Below are 20,847 nucleotides of genomic sequence, written 5' to 3'. Positions count from 1 at the left end.
TTGATGGCGCACGATAACATAGCGGTTTATTGTGCGTGACATCAAATGGTACGGGGCTGCGACGAGTTGCATTTGCAGCATGGCGTCGGCAGCAGCGCAGTCCCAGCACTGAAACGATATCCCTGAGTACCAGTCTGAACACACAATTCATTCATATTTATGTGTTTTATCTGATCACAAGCTAGTGGAATGGAGAGAGGACTGTGGACCTTCTGAATGTGATTGTGGGCATCTTGCGAGCCTAAACAGCCGGCGCCCCTGCGTCCATGGGAGGCTCTTGTGAACTGGAGCTTGCACACGATCGCTCTTCCCCTTATGCATTGTAGGAACGGGATTCCGTGTTACTCTTCGTATGAATGCTTAGAATTTTCCCTTCGGCTGCAGTAGGGGTCTCAATTTGCGCTGTCAGCCATCGGCAGCTGTCGCCTTGCGCGGGTGCCGTATAGCAGGCATTTTCTTTTGCATGGTCTCGGTCTCTTGGCTGCATCTGTACCAGCACCTTGGAGCCTGAGACGCTTTTTTAAATCTCACACCTCCGCTTGGTTCTCAGATCGGTCTCGGTTTCTTCAGTTTTACCGTCCAAAGCCAATGACTGAGGGACTGAGCTCAACTGCAGACAGGCGGCGCCCCCTTTGGGGATGCCTGAAATTCACCATGATGGCACTGGGATTTTTCTCAATAATCCTCAACGCTGTTCTGCTTAGTCAGTACCTCTTCTCATCCGAGCGGTTTTCCTCTACAGAAGAGGCGAAGTTCGTTTCTTCCCTAGAAGAGAAGCAAGCTTCTTTTTCCCATCAAGCCCAACCAAAGCATGGTAATAACACTTTGATGATGCACGGACCTCTTGGCTTCAAGCCAGACGGGAACCCGGCACATGTGCCAGCGCCCGCGCCTCCATCCGTACGCCCTGACACCCTGAAATCGAAATCGAACAAACTGCGCTTTGCTATCCAATGCGGAGGCCCCTGTGCTCCTCCTGATTGCACCATGACTTTGTGTGTGTGTGCTTGTGTTGGAACATTATTTCATTTAGCTTGAGCTCGCAGTGTCACTCCCCCTTTTTGAATATTGCAAAAAGGATGTATACAGAGGTAGCGCAACTCTGTGCGGCGTGACCACAGGACTTGAACATGTCACTGGAACTAGCGCGAGGAGGCGGGTTTAACTTGAAGCTGAGCGACCATCTGCCTCTCGACCGCGACATCCCTGATTCTCGCCAGCCTGCGTGCATGTCAATTACTTACGACATATCGACTCTCCCCGCAGCTTCTGTGCTCATGGTCTTCTACAACGAGCCCTTCTCAACCCTGATGCGGTCAGTGCACAGCGTACTAAATCGCACACATCCCTCCTTGCTTCAGGAAATTGTCTTGCTAGACGACGGTAGCGACTTGGCCGATGTTGCTGCCAACGGAAATGGAAAACTGGAGAACTATGTTAAGCTGTTGCCCAAAGTGCGGCTCGTGAGGAGCCCAAAAAGAGAAGGGATTGTGGGTGCACGCATGCGTGCAATAAGGGCAAGCCAAGCGGATATATTTGTCGTACTGGACAGCCACATCGAGGTGCAGAACCAGTGGCTAGAGCCACTTGTTTCTCGGATCAGGGAGGACCCTCGCCGCATCGTAATGCCGCAAGTGGACGGTATTGACGCGGAGAACTTTCGCCATATTGCAGGTGGCATCGGGTGCAAGTTGGGTTTCCTTTGGCAGCTGATGGAGCATTCTTATGAATTCCATCAAATGGCACGGCTTCCCCCCGAGCAGCAGAACTCGCAGGCTACTGATTTCCAGACCTCTCCGACCATGGCTGGGGGCCTGTTCGCGGCTGATAAGAAGTTTTTTTTCTCCATTGGGGCGTATGACGAAGGCTTTCGGTACTGGGGAACAGAAAACCTCGAGTTCAGCTTCAGGCTTTGGCAGTGTGGCGGCATTCTCGAGTGCGCGCCATGTAGCCGTGTATACCATATTTTTAGAAAAGGAGGCTCTGGATACAGCTTTCCGTCAGACGCACTGATTGCGAATAAAATGCGTACGCTGATGTGGATGGACGAATATGCCGACTTGGCGTGGCGCGTGCTAGGAAAACCAGCGGTCGATTATGGCGAAGAGTCCCTCAAGAAAAGGCGGGAATGGAGGGCACAGAAGCAATGCAAAAGCTTCAAATGGTACATGGAAAACGTGTTCTCTGAAGCTGATGTAGTACATCTAACGGACGTTCCATTCCTTGGTAAGCGGAATTGGGGATTTGGGGATTTCAGCATTCGCTAGTTGCCGAGGATGAGAAAAGTTCGGAAGCTGAAACGCATCTCGGCTCTTCGCAGGGAGAACTGAGGAAAGCGAACATCTATGTTGCTGACGACGACAAAGTTTTCGAGCATCTCTTCAAATTTGAGAATTTCCTTCAAAACGTTATGCGGTTCTAGTACTTCCGGCTCATTGGGGTTCATGCTCACTACGGTGCATGTCATGAACCCTATACGTGTTTCAAAAGGCTTCCAACAGCGGTGCCTCTGGGTGTTATATTAATCAGGGCGCCTGAAGCACAACGCCACTGGATTGTGCCTTGACGCTGGTGGTCAGTCCTTCCCTGGTGGCCACCCTGCTTTGGTTCGTTGTGAGGAATCTCACCCTAGTCAAGACTTTATGTATTTTAGGTAAGCGCTTTTCCTCAAAGGAAGTGATCGGCAATGCTTGCTGTCCCTGTCCATAGCCCCATGATGCATGACCAGCATGCGTCTAGGAGTGCGAGCGAAATACGCGGGCTGTTCGTGGTTATGCTTCGGAATCATGATTGAAATATGCGTATCATGAATGCGCTTTTTGTATGTGTGCTCGGCGAATGCGCTGGACTGCAGGAAAATCGGTCACGTGATGCCAGTGCGCAATGATGAAGCGTGCTTGACTCCCAAGGGAAATTTTGACTGGTGTCGAGCTACGGATGTTATGTGGTACTTCAATTTAAACGTCTTTGTTGTTCATGTGTTCCGTCGTGGGGGCTGTTCAAATTGCCAGAAACTCCAGTCTTGCTTCATTCCCATGTAATCTTATTTCTTACGGCTTCAACGTGAATGAAATTTTCTGTAATTTGATCCATCATTCACTATATTTCATCTGTGCATGCACATATTTCGGATGTGGTGGCATCTTATTTGCTGAAGGTGGGATTTCGAAGGCGGAATGTTGCAGAACAGATCCGCTGGGGAATGTCTGACTGTCGTCCGCTCGAAGCTCACACTGGTTCAGTGTGATCCGACAACAGCTCTGCAAGTGCGCACGCCAACAGACATCCCCTGGCGATAGAATAACTTGAATGTCATGTACACGCTTTCGCCTGCAGAAGTGGGATAACACATGCGTGTGAAGGGGGGAACAGTAAAAATTGACTGTGGGATTATAGAGAACGGACTCGCATGCACGGTGTTTGGCTTCTCTTGCAGCAATGGACTTGGGAAGAATACAATCCTCCAGACACTTTCCACTTTCCTCCTCCCCGAGCTCGCAAGCAGCGCATCCCATAAATACGGCGATCAAAGCTGCTTGGCATGTCCTGCACTAAGGCATGTACAGGCTGCCGAAGAGCTCCCTCGTCTTCACTTTCTGATTGATGAGTAAGAACTATTTGTGGGTGTCTCAATGATTTTGATGTAAGGCTTAATACTGGTTGTTTTGAAGGGCTTTCAGAGGCATGCCCACATACTGTCCTGGGCAATCTGTTTCTAGTCCGGCGGTGCAGCAATCTCTGCACCAGGAAAATTTTTGAGTACTCGCCCGATTTTTAGGATTGGGAGGCCTTTAAGAAGAGGATCCAAGTAATTTTTTTAATACTATTTCTAACTGATGCATCTGGTATCGATATGCCCATCGCTGCTCGCCTGCAAATCGTGCTCCATTTTTTTGTCGCTATTCGGCCTAGGAACGTCAGCACCACAAAGGAATAAATAGAGCACCGCTGCATGACGTTCGATGACGATTTAGCCTGCTCTATTAGTATGCGTGTCGCTAGTATATGTTTCATGTGAATGTGCCTGTCTGTCTGGGAGCACGAATTGTTTTGTGCTCACTTTAGCTTCCCGAAATGCACTTGGTTGTGCATCCTTCTTTGCTATGAGCAGTTCTGGTGAGGTATTGTACCCGCTCATGCATGAGCTATGCTTGGTGTGGTTGAAACCGATAGATCCTTTAGTCCAAGAGCTCTCTAACAACTTGCAGTGCCCTGTTGAAGCACTACAAATCGCATGAACAGCATCATGCTCTCTGTTCATTGGGCAAAAAGTGCCTGTCCGATGCAAGCCGCACATTAGCTGTGCAGTAGTGGTGTTTTCGCTGAAACATGCGGATTTTGGACACTACTGGGCAACATTAGTGTTCTTGAGGGCTCTAGTGACATTGCTGTATGCCTACCGATGGGCAGGGCAAAGTGCAATATATGATTTCTCGTCCTAATAATATTTCGATCCAAAACAGGTCCAGGCAGTGCCAAATTCCAGTAAGCAGTTCACCCCCTTGCGGAACGTGCGAAGTGCCGGTGGAAGTTATTTTGCGCGTCGTACATCGCTCCATGCCTTTCATGCTAAGCAAATGGAAATGTGATGTTCTGCTCACTCTTCGAAAAGATAAAATCGCAATGGAGCACACGGAACAGGCTCAGGGCGAAAAGCAGTCAGTTAGATCGGATATTCACCTCACGCACAGCTTCACCAAAAGGGACATGCGGAGAACAATCAGATCAAAAGAATCAGTATGGAATCCATTGCCCCATAGCGTGCAGGGGAATCGCCGGCAGTCACAATCCAAGCCCATCGACTGCAGAGAGAAATCAAGAATAGTGAAGGTAGTTACTTTTCTTGTACATACCGTGGTCCCGCACAGCGAGATTGACAGGAATGGGCCGAGAGAAACTCAAGAAGGAGGCAATGCGTGCATTTTATTGAAAAGTTGTTCGAAGAAGCGACAATTCTAGAAGTCATGGCAGCGGCCACCGCATGGACGTTCAGAGAGTACGTCTATTGGTGTGAACCGCCTGCGTTTAATGCTAAAAGTAAAAGGCAAAGCATCTGAACCACATGCGCAAATGATGTTCCACTTCTAGGGATTCGAGAGGCCTGTGAGGGCAGGCTTCTGAATGGCGAGAATTTCAAAAAAGTTAATCTATCCAGTAGCTAGAAACGTATTCCAATATACACGTGACTATCTTTTGTGCATGAGGCAGAACGATTTACGCAATTGTTCATTATCGAAGGCATTCCTTCTCATGTAGCTGGCAGTTATGAGAAGCGCCACTGTAAAGACCTGCTATTCCGGTGGATGCTGGTCAAACAAATAGCGGACTAACTTTTGCTGCTTCTATGAGGTTACTAACATATGCTGCCCGCTGCAGAGTAGTTTAGTTAGCTTGAAACGACTACAATCAACCTTTATTCCCCCATGGGCGCAGCCTCTGCGTGCAATTAGCGATGAATGCTCAGCGTGCATCCAGTGGCAAGCACCGCGTACCTTGTAAGCAGTCTCCCTTCATGGCGATACCCTTCAAAGTAAAGACAGGGAGAAAGGATGCTTTCTAAATGAGACACTGAGTAACATTCCATTGGGTATTGCATTTGAGTTTGTGTCTAAGGGCCTCTTTATGGAGACTCTTGTTGGATATGAGAATTGGCCGCACTGAAGGGTGTAGTGCAGCTGTTCCCGTGCCCTCTCCTCGTTGCAGCTCCACTTTGACGCCATGTTCTCCACAGAAATATTTGTATCACAATCTCTTGAAAAATCGACACCTTGAAGCGTTTTGTGGTTTTGAAAGGATACACATCACGACAACGGATGTTGTAGCTCCCCAGCTAGGGGATCCCCAGTAAATTGACCCTCCAATCGAGTCTCTAGATCCCTTCTTTGCAGAAAAAGGTGCAATCTAAGCACTTGGACCAAACCAAACGAAGGGCCCTACACGCCTGTTGTCTATTAAAACCTTCAACTTCCTATCAAAACCGTGCAGATGCATGTTCGTCTGCATTACAAGCTAATTAGGATGTTGCCTTAGAGGAATGATTGTAGGGTAGGATATTACTCCGGACATTCTCGCATTTGCGCTCGATATGTAGCTTTAACATAGCTGCTGGCAGTACTTAAGTGCGAGCATAAACCAAAACACTTTCCCAGCTAGCTTTTTGAGGCTAAAGCGGCACTTTCGTTCACTGGGCCAATGGGAAAGTTGTAACCCCAAAGCCCTGTCTTGGCTTGCACGGAAAAAAAATCTTCGTCTGCCAAACAGCCTTTAAGCACCGAGTTCGCATAGTGTTGGCTGTTATCTTGCAGCATTTAATCTTATTTAGCAACGAATTCCTTGGCAGGGGTGCTGGGGTCTGACTTGCATGTGTGCAGCAATTGGCTAACTGAGTATGCCAGCAAAAAAAGAAAGCTAATACCCAAGCTGTCTACTTAATTTAATCACAATGACTGCCAATACCGATAAAACATTAACTCTCTGTTGCGATACACCTCGCGTGGCTACTTGGGGAGGCCCGCCTGCTAGTGATCATCATGTGGGTTTTGCCCAATTGGAGCGTGTTTATTGGAGGGTCAAGTAGCAAATCGTGGAGCCATTTTCATACCGAGCGTGAAGTCCACAGAAAGTTAATACTGTAGCGCAAGCCTGTATTCAAGTACTGACTCTTCGGATAACGCTGATCTCAGCTCACCAGCAAGAGTTGACAAAAAAGTGTAAGCAGTTAGTAGGCCAAAAAACCTTTATATCTCGACATCTGATTTTTCGGTTATTACAAGCCGCAGCATACACGAATAGTTGCTCAATCTAGGCCTTATCGCTGGTCTACCTAAGAGGTAGCTTTATTTGCTTACAGGTTGGATAACGGTTTATCGCTTTCAAAACTGGCCATCGGGGCCTTCTCATATGATATAATTTACGAGAGTTTATGAAAGAATTAGTTAAGCTTCTGGGTTGGCTGTTCGATTGAAGGAACCTAATCAGTATTTTGGACCTCAATCTAGGAACTCCTCCCAGTAACTATTACTAGGCAAGATTTCAGTCCTCAGGAGTCGTGAGAGAGCCCTGCCATGCAAGACTGCACTCCACGCAGCCGCCGTAGCTCTGCTCTAGCTAGCTACCCATTCTGCGAATCTTAGTGACTGTTTCAACAGATATGGGCCCCCGAAGACAACCGCTCCTGGAATTGCGCATGCCGACGAATCCTGGTGCTATTTGAAGCCTTCTCGACGACGTAGGGTAGCCAGAATTCCCAATGTCGGCTGAGTGTGTGCGTCAAGTTTCCCGACAATGTGAACACGTTGATCAACCTTCCAGGATCCCCTGCAAGCTACCTTTTTAGATAGAACGGGTACTTTATGTTGGATTAGAAATCAATGCGGACGCTCCACAAGGACGCCCCTGGAATTAGTCTATGTTCTCAAACTTTTATGCTCACCGGGCCGTCTGCAAGCATGCGCGCAAGTGAGGCCCGGTTACCAACAAACAGCGCATTCGTTACAAAAACACAATCCTTTGCTTCAAGAAATGGCCGACCCGATGCAAAATCAACAACTGGCGACTGCTTGATCAGCATTTGTAGTTTTAGGGTGTACTGGTCTATGCAAGCTAAGGTGGAACTTCGGGGTAAGAGCTTCCACACTGTCCAAGTGGACGCCAGTGCCACGTTGGCCACAAGCTTCTGATTCAAATTCAGACCTTGGTGGCTGCTCGCCTTTTGAGCCCCCTTCATAGTTAAGCTTAGAGCACTCTTTGAGAACATTTCTCACAACTTTTGTGGGCACTTGATATCTCCAGTGACTTCCGGTTTTTAGAATCATGCACTTAAGCTAATATTCAAGGTTTCTAGAGTGTCAGTGCTTAAGGTGCGCCTTCAGCTGGCAAATCCTTGAATGGAAGCGAAATGCTTTTCAGTTGATTACATGGGAAGCCTATTGGGGGTTTGATCTAGGTTTAATGTCCTTTAATCATTACTAAGCCCATCGCGTTGCCTAAAAGAGGTAAGAGGGGGGTGTCTCAGTTATCTCATTCTCCGCTGGTTGCAGCATCGAGCTGTCCTCACAGCATAAGAGCGCTTGGTCCACGCGTGTGCGCTGACTTTCTCTGTCTGTCTGCAAACGAGTGCCAGGATCGCTCCAAGAGAACAGTACCATCTACCACTCGCAACCATAACCTTCCTAGGTGGGAAACTCTTTGGGCTCAGGGAATGTAATGAAGCATTTTAGGAACGAGAAACGCGTGTCCTTTCATGTCTGAGGTTACCCTTGCAAAAGCCTTCGGAAAACGCGTTTTACAGAGGAGCTGGGAGCATGCTACGTGGGCCTAAAAGCCAATGTCTAGGATGACCTTTAGATGCACGCGAAACTCGCACGTTGCACCGTGCATTACCTGCAGGCACTAGACAAGCAAAGTAAAATGTTTCGCAGAGCCTGTGCTGTACGCATTCCCAATATAGTAATTTGGATTCAGCATTTTATTTAATAAGTTATGCTTGGTCTTTTTCTCTGTGCGCTTCTTAGCGGGCTGGCCTAGCAATTCTTATCGTCGTTTTACTCAGTAAAACGGGCACAGGCTTTGCAGTTTACATCTTGAGTCTGCACTAGCAATATGGCAAAGCCCCCAGTACCCCCAGGTTTGCGCAGTTGGAGGCATGCGATTCAAACAGATGATCCTATTTGAGCATAAATATTTGCCAGGGCCCGTGAAATACACCATTCAGGCCTGTTGTAATTGTACCCTGCGTCCGCGATGCCAATGCAGAGTATGCCTTAGTTCCTCGGCACTCTCGTCTCTCTGCATCCTAGCCAGCGGTATGCATATCGCATGAATTGTTCCAAAATTCTTGGTCATACAGCAGTAAATGCCGACCAGACTTTCTGGTGAACTATCTGAAAGTGTGGCTTCCAGTTCAAGTGGTGACTATGTAAATGCGTTCTTTTCCTTGAAATATTTGAGCCATGTAGCTTTCAGTTCTCCATTTTTTTATGGGTGTGCGCTGGTGCCCTGAGACGAATCCTGTGCTCTCGGCTGGTGTCACCCTGAGACCGCTTCGCAAGCACGAGACTGCTGCGCATGAAATTTAGCCTCTTTGGACAAAGTTCACACCGTTGGGAAAAAACCAGCTGTACACGGCAGGTTTCAGCGGTTGTACTTATTACACAGCTCAAAATCCCAACAAACTAGTGCGCCTACGCCCCATGGAGGAAGCGGCAAACGTCCGGCATTCCTCGCCAGCATGGCTCCTCAATGATAGTTTTCGCTCAAGATGAGCCCATCATGAGATTTCATGAAGGGAATTCACCCAATTATACAACAGAACCACAGAGCACTAATGTTTTGTACTCCACACGAAGATTTGTGAACAACAATGCGCAGGCCAACGAAACACACCGCAATAGAATGTGTGGCAAATGACAAAAGAGCATTTTTAATACAAGCTGGACAACAGGGAATTCACCACTCTATGTAAACGAAATGCACACGAATGTAACTGCCAGTTCAATCCTTGGCGTTCACTTGGGCTTGCTTCATATCCGAAGATCCATGACAGCAGTTTCTTTGTCCACTCCCACTCTCCTTCTCGACCTTGGACTTTCGTAGCCTCCTTACTTTGCCAGCTTTCTGCGCCCCTTCGGTAATATCACCGTCACTGCTACTGTCGCTTTCACTGCTACTCTCTGCAAACGCTCGGGGTTTGTGGTAGATGCAGCAAACTTTACTGCTTTTCCTTCCCAAGTTTTCGTTGTCCACCGTGCCCTCCTCAAAAGACACCTGTTTCTGCTGCTCAATGCTTGCATTTTGCTGCTCGGACGTTGCAGGAGGTGCCGCAGAGGATACTAGGTGAATCACTGCTTGTGTGACGGTTTCCGTCCTCGTCGTGCTTGCCATTTCCCGTGTATCTGATGAGGTCCACACCAGAATAGGCCGCACTCAACTGTAGAAGTTGTAGGCTTAAGTAAGAAGAAAGATTGCTGAGCGCTTTTGAGCACCACACGGTGACGCTTCCGAGCTTCTAACAGCGCTCAGAACCAAATGCCATATCCGTGCAAAAAGCGCAAATGGGTGTCCGCACACGCTGCGTCTGGGGAAAACAGGCCTTTATCTTCAAAGCAGAAGGCGCAAGTCTCAAGCGTTGAATATTTGATCCATGCATACGTTTGGTATTTCCCGAGGGCCGAATGCGGATCGTCACCAATTCGACGCGAAGCGCACGGGTCTCCAGGGAAGGCCACAAGGGATGAATACATAAAAACGATTATGAAAACGCAGATGGGTAGCAAGATGGACGAGGAAGAAGAATAAGAAGGAGAATTGCCAGTCGAGCCGTGTCTGAGATGCAGGCTCTACGCAGCGTCGCGCCGGTGCAGCTTCAACTGAGCAGAATTACCAAGGTTTCTCGCTCAGGAACTCACTCTTCCCAGAACATGCAAAGACAAGAAAGGAAAAAACTAGTTTTGGGTAGGCTGCTCGCAAAGCCCTAGAGTGAGGGGCACCATAGGCGACTGTGTGTAGCTAGGGGGGTTAATGAGAGGCCCCTGCTTGCGCGAGAACGAGGCGCAAAGCCATTGACCACATAGAATCGGAAATGTATATACTGCGCACTTGAGCGTTACCGCGAGAAATATCCGTATACACCGCATCCCCGCCGCTCCGGTTCCCTGGCGGTCCGCAGTTCTAAGCTCGAAGCTGCTGGCTTATACACATGCATGCGCAGTTTCTCCATTGAGGTGGGCGAAGGTGTTAAAGAGAAAGGACGCTAAGCAGTCCGTTAGTCGCTGGTGCCTTCCGCGAGAAGTAAGCCGCAGGCGCGACCAAGCTTTCGACCTCGAAGGAAATTCGAGATATTTTCCGTCTTTCTACTTCACGACCCTCTTGAACACGAAGGGATTCCCTATGTAACTCCCTGCATCCTGCTGAACGCGACGAAACAGTTTGCACTGCGGAGCCGACGCCGTATTTCCGCAGAGCACCCCGTGCAACATTGCCTAGTTGTTCTAGTGGCTGCAAAGGGTTTCTGCTCGATCCGTATGTACAAGGCCCCTCACGCAGGTGGGAGGCTGTGGTATCCTGACGTAAATGGCTACGGAGAACGGCCTCACGATGCGGAAGAGCGACGACCATGATGACAGGGGGTAAGATGCAGAGCCTTCCCATTCAAATTTCCTACGGTAGCTCTTCCATTCTGTGAAAAAGTGCGTGCTTCGCGTCATCGCGACCTCCGTATAAAGGCCGAATAGTTGGCGTTTTTTTCGCACCAGCTGTACAGGTTTGCGCAGCTTCTTTGCGTCTTCCTTGCTAGTCGAGGATTCCCCCACGCAGGCTTTGCGGGAAGCCTGCGTGGGGGAATCCTCGACTTGCAAGGAAGACGCAAAGAAGCTGCCCTGTTTGAATGTGCTGCTTGAAGGTTTTTGGAGAGTTCTGAGTGTGTGTGTGTGCTCTGTATGTGTTGCACAAGGGGCCCTATATAAGGCGCTAATGCCGACGAAGGGTGTGCGTGTTGTGTGTACGTGTGTCTGTGTGCGTGGCTTTTCGCGCGCAACAGGTTAGGCCTCCCGGAAGGCTGGCACTTCCCCGAAAAGGTCGCTGGCATGGGCTGTAGCAGGATGGTGCTCATGCAGTTGAGGGAGCGCAGAAGCTGCGTCGTGGGGACTGCGCATGAAGTTTCGTTTTCGCAGCCTTCGCTTGACGGGGAGAGCTCTGCAGTGTCGGAGGGAGAGCTTCTGCAGTCGCAGCTGGATATAGCGCTGCTGCCCGCGTCTGCGCCGCCTTCTGACGTGCCTGGTGCTCTCTTGCCTGCAGCAAGTAGCAGCACGGAGGCTGCGCAGGAAAGAGCGATTGGCGCAAATGCCACTTGCGTCGCCTATGCTGTGAAGCCTGGCGTCGTACGGGTTGTTCGCGTGCTGGATCAGCAGGCGCAGCAGAATGCCGCAGTTTGCCGGGTAAGCGATGGAGGAAAAAGATGTCTGTCTGTCTGTCTGCTGCTGCTCCTGTTCCTCTCCGGGCTGCTTCTAGCTTCCCGAAGGTGTACATACAGCTGGAGTTTTGCTTGGCTTATTTTCTAGAGGGCCCCCTAAGAGATCCCTGTAGATATTAGGCCAAGTAAAACGAGAACCTTGCCAGAATCATTGAGGCACTTCCCTTTCCACGCACCAAAAAGGGGCAGCTGTTGGCAGATGAATTCGCTCTCATCACACGACGCAGAGCATGCATGGAGGTGTCTACGGCTCGAGGGACTTGCCTCCCTCTGGTGGTGGTGGTGTGTGTGTATATATATATATGTGTGTGAATATATATATATATATATGTGTATATATGTATATATATATATGTATATATGTGCGTGTATGCACATTATTTTTTTCACTCACTCACTCACTCTCTGTCTTTGTTTGTTTGTCGCATGCGTCTGTTCGCTTTGAAGTTTCTTCTCCCCGATCCGCCAGCGGGAGTCGCAGGATCGCGTGTGGCAGAAGGCCTCGCGCTTGGTCAAGAAAAGCCGCAGTTTCTCCTGATAAGAGACTCTCACGGATTGGTTCTCATTTACAAGGGGAGGCTGGAGTCTCCTGCTCCTAAGCCTTCCGCGGATCGCTCTCCATCGGCAGATGCAGAGCGGGGGGGCAGCAGCTCGACAGGCATGCCGACTGCGGGGGGGGGAACAGACACCACTCCCCCGTTCGTACAGCTGCAGCTGCAGCTCGAGCATGGGCGTCTTCTGGACGCCTTCTGGCTGCCCTCGACTGCCACGCAGCGGAGAGCGGGTACAGGTGCTGCTGAAACTGCGGAGAGAGACAGGAGCGAGACTGCAGAAGGCGGGAGTGGATGCTTCTTTGTCACTGTGCAGCAACGCCGAGTGGCGGTGTGGTCTGTACCGCTGCTGAGGATCTTGGGAGTGACGCTGCGGCGTGATCCTCAGAAGGAGCCGCTTTTGGTGAGTGTGTAGTGTGTAGTGTGTACGTACTTTCACCGTTTTTTTTCAGCCTCGAAGCAGTCGCGGGCAAGCAGACACACAGGCAGACTTGTTCGCAGACTTGTTTGCAGACTTGTTTGCAGACTTGTTTGCAGAGTTGTTTGCAGAGTTGTTTGCAGAGTTGTTTGCAGACTTTTTTGCAGACTTGTTTGCAGACTTGTTCGCAGACTTTTTTGCAGACGTTTTTGCAGACTTGTTTGCAGGGAGCAGCAGTGGAGCCTCGCACGCATTGATTTTGGAAAGAAACTCCAGCCGCTTGTCGCCACTTTGGGGGGGGCGTAGTGCCACTGCTGCCGGCACACGAGGTGATGGCTGTGTTGCGACGCTTCTCTGCTGCAGGCAGAAGAAGCAGAAGCCGCGGATTGCTGCTGCTGTGTGCTGCCCTTGGAAGAGGCAGCCGCCGCAGCCGAAGGAGTGCTGCACGACCCTTTCAACGTGTGCACCCCCAGCGAGCTGCCGGAGGTGTATTCGGCGTGCTGCGCCTCAAGAGAAGGCTGCTTGCTGGTCGGGCTCAAGCGACGGGTTGTAGCAGCGTGGCAGCTGCAGGTGAGACGCACTCACCACACCACTGTTCGCCTAGAGTCGAGGAAGGGGCAGCCTTCGTCTTCCGGGAGTGCGAAGATGTGAACTGCAGCGCACGCCTGCCCAACAGAGGGAGCTGACTCGCACTTGCTCTCTTTGTTTTTCCTTGGGTAGAGATCGCTCCGTGAATGACGCCGCTCCTCCCTCCTGGCGCCGTTCTCCTCGACGCCTGTGCTGTGCTGCCGCCCTTGGAAGAGGCAGCCGCTGCAGCGAGTTTCTCTGCGATCTGCTGCTGTGTGGCTTGCCAGACGCAGCAGAACGGCATCAAGGCTGCGCAGCTCCTCGCCGCGGTGCGACTGCCTCCAGAGCCTTATGGAGCACTGCGTCTTCCTACCAGATCTGCTGCTGCTGCTGCTGCGGCAGAAGCCGAAGAGCATCTGCAGGCGTCTGCTCAAACGAACCCTTTTTTCTCGCCGCTTGGCACGCGCGATCCCACGAGCATCGTGCTGCGACGCCAGCAGCAGCAGCATCAGCAGCAGCGGAAACAGCACCTCGACGAGGCGAGCAGTCCCTTCCAGCTCTTGGTGCTCTACGGAGGAGGATGCCTTGACAAAAAGGCTGGCTTCTCTCCCTTCCTAGCCGTTTGCACCAGAGGCGCTTTCTACGTACAGCTCTTCCCCCTTTGCTTCCCGGAAGCTTCTTGCTCCCTGCAATATCCGCAGGCTCAGCACTTCTTAGGGCCATGTCAACAGACGTTGTGTTTCGGCTTGCCCAAAGATCTCGAGCTGAGCGTTCTGGGTAGCAGCAGCAGCAGCAGCAGCAGCAGCAGCAGCAGCAGCAGTAGCGACACTGCGGCCTTCTGCGCGTGGGCTCTTACAGACTTAACTCAGCGGTTCCTTGTTGTTGGTGTTACGGTGGAAAGAGGACAGCCTGAGGCACGTTCATACCTGTGCATTTTGGATGCTCAGCAGCAGCAGCATCCTGGTGCTGCTTCTGAGCAGCAGCAGCATCCTGGTGCTGCTTCTGAGCAGCAGCAGCATCCTGGTGCTGCTTCTGAGCAGCAGCAGCATCCTGGTGCTGCTTCTGAGCAGCAGCAGGAGCAGGAGCAGCAGCAGCTGCCTCTCTCCTCAGTTTTGCTGCTGCACCTGCCAAACCCCTTGGTAAAATTGGGTGCGGCCGTTCTTACGGGGGCCCCTGCGGGGGGGCCCCCCGAGATGGAGGCAGCAGCAGCGGGGCAGGAGGCGGAGGAGGAGGCTGCCTTGTACTGTTACTGCGTGTTTACGGCAGAAGAGGATCGACATCTGCTCCATCCGCAGTCGCAGCAGCGGCCTCACTTGCTGCGCGTTCACTACGTCCAGTGCAGCAAGCTCGCCGACTTGGGTTTGAAAAACGCGTTGCAGTGGCAGCATCTCCGCCACGCTGCAGCACCCCCAGCAGCAGTTGATGCGCTTCCAGCGATGGATGAGGGTCTTGTCAACGGGGAAAACGCAGAGCAGACACCCCTCACTCCCCCCCGCATTGCTGCAGAGGGTGCTGCTGCAGCTGCTGCAGCGGAGGATGCCATGACCACCATCGCACAGCGTAGCGGCAGGAGCAGCAGCTACTGCTGCTCCTTCGACGCGGGCGCCTCGCCAGCTGCTGCTGTGCATGCGGGAACGCCTCCAGCCAAGTTCGTGATGTCTTCAGAAAACACTGCTCAAGCAGCAGCAATCCCAGCAGATCCAGCTATCCTGCTTGCGTTGCCAGGGGGGCCTGCTGCTGCTGCAGCGGCAGCGGAGCACGCAGGCACCCCCGTCTTGCCGGAGGCAGATTCGACGTCTAGCGGCTTGTTGCAGCTGCTGCTAGCTCGCAACAAGGGCAGCAGCAGCAGCGCAAACAAGGACGCTTTGACTCCCGATTTTGACAAGCGGGCTGAGTCGTCGCCCTCTTCGGTGTCTCCGTCTCGCTCGGCAGCTGCAGGAGGGGGGGCCTCCTCTAGCAACGCGCGTGTCTCTGGCGCCTCTGGCAAGCCGAGAGAAAGCAAATCGGCAGAACCACCAGCAGCGGCAGCAGCAGGAGCTCTCTCCGGAGCTTCGCCGCATGCTGCGTCTCCTGCTGCCCCTAAGACGCAGGCAGAAAAGCCTCCTCAAGTCGCCTCCGCTTCAACGGCAACTCCGACGGCAGAATCAGAAGCTGCAGCAGGAAAAGCCAAAGCAGATGCCTCCGCAACACATCAGGCACAAGGGGGAGGACGCAAGAAAGGAGGAGGGAAGCAGCAGCAACAACAACAGCAACAACAACAGCAGCAACAACAGCAGCAACAACAACAGCAGCAACAACAACAGCACCCGGTATATTCGAACGCCTCACATCGCACAGAAAGCTCCGCAGAGCAGGTAAGAGCTCCTTGAAGGAACGGAAAAGGCATGCTAAAGGGGGGGAGGGGAGGGGTTGCTCTCCTATGGACGCTCAGAGAGCGCGTTCCTCACACCAGTTGCAGGAGTATTGGCAGTTTTGTAACGGGTACAGTAGCAATATTTTTGGCAGGAGGAGCGTTGAGAGAAGCTTCCGTAGGGTGTTTGTCGCGGAGAGTAGTGCACACAGGGGAAACAAGTTCGTGCGACTGTGTTGCATGCAGACTGTCGTGGGAGTCAGGCCATATCCTGAGGAAAAGGAAAGCCGTAAGCTCCTTCCTGACTCTGCTACAATTTTTCTTGCTGCTCGCAGACTCTTTATTCAGGATGCTGCTGCTTGGCTTGCTGCTCGAAGACTCTTTATTCAGGATGCTGCTGCTTGGCTTGCTGCTCGTACAGTTTTTCTCCAGGATGCTGCTGCCACAGCCTTTGCAACTGTTGGATGATGCCGCTGTTGCAGCAACAAACGCATGCCCCGAAGGAGTTCAAGAGCTGGCTGTCAGTCGCAGCCACCCTGTGACGTACGATGCTCTTGAGTCTCTGATCACGAAGGCGATAGGAGAGCTCACGCAGAAGATATCTGTACGCTGTGACTGCTCTGTTTGCTCGCTTTGGTGTGTCGGTTCTGCTCTGACAAGGTAGTGCAACTCTCTTCCACATTCCGCCGAGGCTCAAGAAGCCGACGAGCAGTTTTCTATGTGGCTGCTTGTGTTTTTTGCGACTTTTCCCACAGGCCAGCACGAGCACTATAGTGAAGGCTAACAGCTCATGTGCGCTGGAGCGACAGCACGCGCCTCAGCAGGCACAGCTGCAGCAGCAGCAGCGCATGGCAGGCTTAATTGCGACTGAGGTACAGCGTCTCTTCTCCTCGCAGCTGCAGACAGCGGTGCAGGAAGCGTGTGAAGCTGCCAAGCTTGCGGCAGTGAGTCTCTCTCTCTCCCTCTGCGCGCGCTCACGCTTCACGAGCTGCCTGTTGAAGTCGCTGCCTTGGCAGTCATCCAAATCTCCCTCCTTCCTTCCCCCCTTCCTTGCTGAGGCAGCATCTGGCCTTTGCTTTCTACTCCCACAGCATGCATTTCCAGCGTCGCACTGTTGCTTTTGAGGGGCCTATACACTGCGGGAGAAGGTGAAGGGGAAGAAAGGCGTGGAGTGCTCTTTGCGCAGCTGTCTCCGCCACAAGGAACGCCTTCCCTCGCTGCAGCAGCAGCACATCACCAGAACGTTGTGCAGCAAATGCAGCAGCTGGAATGTAATGTGTCTAACCAACTGCAAACTAAGCTGAAGCAGCACATAACCGGAACGAACCAGCTGCTGGAAGAGCACCAACGGCTGCTGCAGCAGCATATTCAGCAGCAAATCCTCCCCTTGCAGCATCACCTCCACAAGTGGCAGCAGGCACAACAGCAACAGATGAATCAGATGCAGCAGCTGCTACTTCAAATGACACAGCAAATTCAGCAGGTACAACAGCAGCTCCTGCGCTTGCAGCAGGTGCAGCACCAGCAGACACCTGCAGACGCATTCTCTGGCGAGAAGCTTCTTGAGACTGTAGACAGTCATCTTAAGGCGCAGTCGGAGTTGCTACACAAGGTGCGTCTGAAGTCTGTCGCTGCTTTTCCGACGATGATCGCGCAACTGTGCCACATTACCACCCATGCATGTGCAGCGCCTTCCCGCCGTGCATCCGTTTGGCATGGCATGCGCGCTTTGTACGATCGCATGCCTCAACGAATGCATGAGGTTCACGTCGAAGGATTTCGATCCGCAAAAGTTGAAGCACTTGATGAGCAATCGTATAAATGCATATATATATATATGTATATATATATATATATGTATGTTTATGTGTAAGCAAACGCGAAGCCTGCTGCGCTGGCGCATACACGTGCCTGTTCTTTTCGAGGGGGCGACTGCGTCACATTTAGAAACAGCTGCTTCCCGTGTCGGTTGGAGTATCGAGGCATTTGATTTGTGCCGCCCCTTCCCGGTGGAGTGCTATCGATGTTGACGACATGCAGCCGCTTTTCCGTGCAGCAGCGACACTTCTCGTGCGCAGGCTTCCGCGGCAGCATACTCCTACCGCGTCCTTCCTGTTGGCGTGAAGGCTGTTGTGTGTGTATTTTGGTGTGCCTCTCTGTTTGTGTGCTTCGCGTGATGAGGCATCTGGAATGGCTTCTCGTCTCTGTCCGTACCTTCTAGGGGGTGAGTGCGTGAGTGTGTTTGCGCGGCTTCTTCCACAGAATTTTAGTGCTTCTGACAGCGCGATCGCCCACCTTCGGGTTCAACTGCAAGACGCGCAGGAGGATACGAAGGAGATGCTAGCAAAGCAGCAGCAGAAGCAGCAGAAGCACTTCCTGGAGCTGCAGCAGCAGCAGCAGGCGCTGCTGGACCGGGTTGCAGCGATGTCTAGCACCGTAGCGGAATTTGCACAGCTGCGATCTCATGCTTCGCGGGAAGGGCTCGCGGGTGTTTCTGAGGAGTTTTCGTCTTTGATTGGAGCGCCGTCCTCCGAGGCTGCTGAGCAGCGCAGGATGTCGGCACACTTCACGGAGAGTCTGAAGGCTGCAGTGGAGGAAAACAAGCTCGACGAGGCTTTCGGACTGGCTATTTCCGCCGATATTCGCCAAAACACCAAGGGATTCTGGGTTACACACGTCTGCAAGAACCTCGACGCGGACGCAGTCTTCGATGTGGAGCCACCAGCTCTCAGTCAGCCTGTGCTGCTCGGAGTTGGAAAGGGTAAGACAGAACGCGACAGATTTGTTTCGACTGGGAAGCGCAGCGTGTGGAAAGGCTTTGATGGGTTTTCATAAACCTTCAGGCCGCTGTACTATCCCGCAAGTAGCTGGTTCAGAATCCGGCAAAAACTGCGCTGAGGTTTCTTCGCTTGGTTCTAACGCGCTCGAACACGGACTGGCGCACGCCGAGGTTTACGACAGACAGACAGACGGGCATCTAGCTCAGCTGGTGCAAAACAGCGCTTGGCGATGTCACTTGAGCCGCTTATCCGGAGGGAGGCTTTTCCTGGTGTTGCACTGTGCCGTTAGTGAGCGGCTCCGGCCTGCGGGTTTGTGCAAGGGTAAGGCAGCTAAGCAAATAGATGTCTGTTTCTCTCTGTCTGTCTGTCGCGCGCAGTTCTTACCGAGTCACTAGCGTCGGAGGCATCAAGAGGAGATCTCGAAGACTTGAAAACAATGGCTTTGTGGATTTCGGAGGCACTCACGCAGATGGTTGCTCCGTCGCAGCACATCGAGTCTCAAGATCTTAGCCATGTAATGCTGCACCGTCATCGTGAACCTTGGTGGTCTCCCCCTATCCCCTCCCTACGCAGCTTCTGTACTTTCTAGGGTGTCTGGCTAGCCACCGATCCTGATGCGCTTCGTTGCGCAAGCAGCTGCGTAATATCCGCCCCAATGTGTACTTGTTTAACCCCCGACCGACTCGTGCATGCCTGCTCGTTCGTTGGTGCGGCGCCTGCCTCTCACTGCGGTGTTGCCGCAGCTCTTACATGAATTCAAGACGCATCTGCTCTACGCTCAAGCAAACTTCCGCAGTCGAGACGATGGTAGTACTGTAGTCTTGGGGGAACGAATCGCCGTGTCCTTAAGGCAGCTGAAGAGGTAAGCTCTTTCTTGGCTATTTTTCTTTAAAGAACTGGTAAACGCATGGCTGTCAATTCTCAGCGATATTGCGGTGCTTGCCGATGCGCGGGTAGCTACTACTGTGTGTACACACAGGACTGGGCTTGGCTCCTTGGTTTTCTGTCTTTCAGGCTTATTAGAGCTGTGGAGGCTGCCGTTCCCACAGCGAGGAGCTAAGTTCTGAGAGGGAGGACAGCCTGTGCGTCATTAGGATTTTGAATTACTGGTGCCTTCTTTTGGAAAGCAGCTGCCTTGACAATGTTTCAGCTCAAGCATTCAACGCAAGTCCTTTCCCTCACCTGTGGCGTTGATGCGTCGTCAAACCGTATTTTAATCAAGGTCGCCTTAGTATCTGTTTTCTTACTTGAGCTTCGCGCATGTGCTTGGCACAAACAGCCTGTACACACTGACCAGCGCTTGGGGGTCCAACGCCATTTTGGTGGTTGAAGATTCATCTTCAGGCCCTTCGGGATACGCAGATTTAGATAACCCCGACCAATTTAGATCACTTCACATCGGACCTAGATGCCATGAGGGAGCTATTTATCTGGAGTTCTGCATTAGTGCGTCAGACCTGCACACATCTAACAGGAACATGCACTATGGGGTATAAAGCCTCCCTGAAAGCTGTCGGCACAAGCCCCTACATTTATTGGCGTTTCAGCGGCTTTAGTTCCAACCCAATACTTTGTTTGTACGCAACAGATCTACAAACGCCTGGTACTTTGTAAGGCCCGAGAAAAACTCAAATAGGTGTAGGGAACGATATTCAACCTGATATTTCATCAGTCCATGGCTACCTGAAAATTCGCCAGGCGGCAGAAGGCTGAGAGCCGAGCCCACTAAGGATGACACTATCCCAGCGTGATTGGTTTGTCATGGGAAAGTAGGACCGATGGTTTTGCAAGATAACTTAAACTTTACTGTCTGTCTTTCCCTGTAGTATTTTTGTTTACTATTCAGTATGTTGCTGTGAGCTGTGTTGCACTGAAAGCGAAAATGCGATGACAAATCCATCATTTGCTCGTGCCCCGAAGAGAACGCATTTGGGTATTCCTACTGCTGTCATTTGCGCTAGCCACGAGCCTGTCGTCGAATGGAGGAAACTTTACTCTGAAGGAGAACGGATCCGCATCGGGCTGTTTATAAAAGGTGTCTACTAAATTCACCCAGGAAACCAAGGTATTGGTACTCTGACATGCTTCAGCACCGTGACGTAGTTGAGATGGGCCGCTGTGAACTGCGCAGGATATCATGCATACTAGGAGCCAGCATTCAGGATGCCTGCACATCGAATCCCAACGCAGATATTCTCTTTTGTGAAAAATAT

General features: G+C 51.6%; 3 protein-coding genes across 3 annotated transcripts; 2 read left to right on the top strand and 1 right to left on the bottom strand.

Moving 5' to 3' along the window:
- Positions 1-588: 588 nt before the first annotated feature.
- LOC34620037 (inactive polypeptide N-acetylgalactosaminyltransferase-like protein 5) lies at positions 589-3,299 on the top strand. Its single transcript, XM_022733307.1, has 5 exons — positions 589-900; positions 1,122-2,226; positions 2,530-2,653; positions 2,855-2,947; positions 3,158-3,299. Exons 1-5 carry the CDS (start codon positions 589-591, stop codon positions 3,297-3,299), a joined length of 1,776 nt encoding a protein of 591 aa, XP_022590134.1.
- Positions 3,300-9,492: 6,193 nt separating this feature from the next.
- On the bottom strand, positions 9,493-9,882 carry LOC113146905 (type 1 phosphatases regulator ypi1-like). The gene has a single exon (XM_026335632.1). The coding sequence runs from the start codon at positions 9,880-9,882 to the stop codon at positions 9,493-9,495; it is 390 nt and encodes a 129-aa protein (XP_026191417.1).
- Positions 9,883-11,597: 1,715 nt separating this feature from the next.
- On the top strand, positions 11,598-19,223 carry LOC34624591. Its single transcript, XM_026335631.1, has 13 exons — positions 11,598-11,933; positions 12,416-12,922; positions 13,301-13,507; positions 13,822-14,445; positions 14,542-14,863; positions 15,011-15,660; positions 15,957-16,313; positions 16,369-16,458; positions 16,610-16,802; positions 17,009-17,250; positions 18,117-18,218; positions 18,357-18,615; positions 19,012-19,223. The coding sequence occupies exons 1-13, from the start codon at positions 11,598-11,600 to the stop codon at positions 19,221-19,223; spliced, it is 4,101 nt and encodes a 1,366-aa protein (XP_026191416.1).
- Positions 19,224-20,847: the final 1,624 nt, after the last annotated feature.

This window comes from Cyclospora cayetanensis, unplaced genomic scaffold (assembly GCF_002999335.1).
Source record: "Cyclospora cayetanensis isolate NF1_C8 unplaced genomic scaffold, CcayRef3 CcayRef3_contig_75, whole genome shotgun sequence".
NCBI classification, from domain to species: Eukaryota; Apicomplexa; class Conoidasida; order Eucoccidiorida; family Eimeriidae; genus Cyclospora; species Cyclospora cayetanensis.
This window is presented reverse-complemented; position numbering and strand designations above follow the sequence as displayed.

Coding starts and splice junctions, on each gene's coding strand:
- LOC34620037 (XM_022733307.1), top strand. CDS start 589: ATGACTGAGGGACTGAGCTCAACTGCAGACAGGCGGCGCCCCCTTTGG. Junction 901..1,121: donor CAGCGCCCGCGCCTCCATCC/GTACGCCCTGAC, acceptor GCGTGACCACAG/GACTTGAACATGTCACTGGA. Junction 2,654..2,854: donor CAAGACTTTATGTATTTTAG/GTAAGCGCTTTT, acceptor GCTGGACTGCAG/GAAAATCGGTCACGTGATGC.
- LOC34624591 (XM_026335631.1), top strand. CDS start 11,598: ATGGTGCTCATGCAGTTGAGGGAGCGCAGAAGCTGCGTCGTGGGGACT. Junction 14,446..14,541: donor CATACCTGTGCATTTTGGAT/GCTCAGCAGCAG, acceptor GCTGCTTCTGAG/CAGCAGCAGCATCCTGGTGC. Junction 15,661..15,956: donor CGGCAGAATCAGAAGCTGCA/GCAGGAAAAGCC, acceptor TCCTCACACCAG/TTGCAGGAGTATTGGCAGTT.
- LOC113146905 (XM_026335632.1), bottom strand. CDS start 9,882: ATGGCAAGCACGACGAGGACGGAAACCGTCACACAAGCAGTGATTCAC.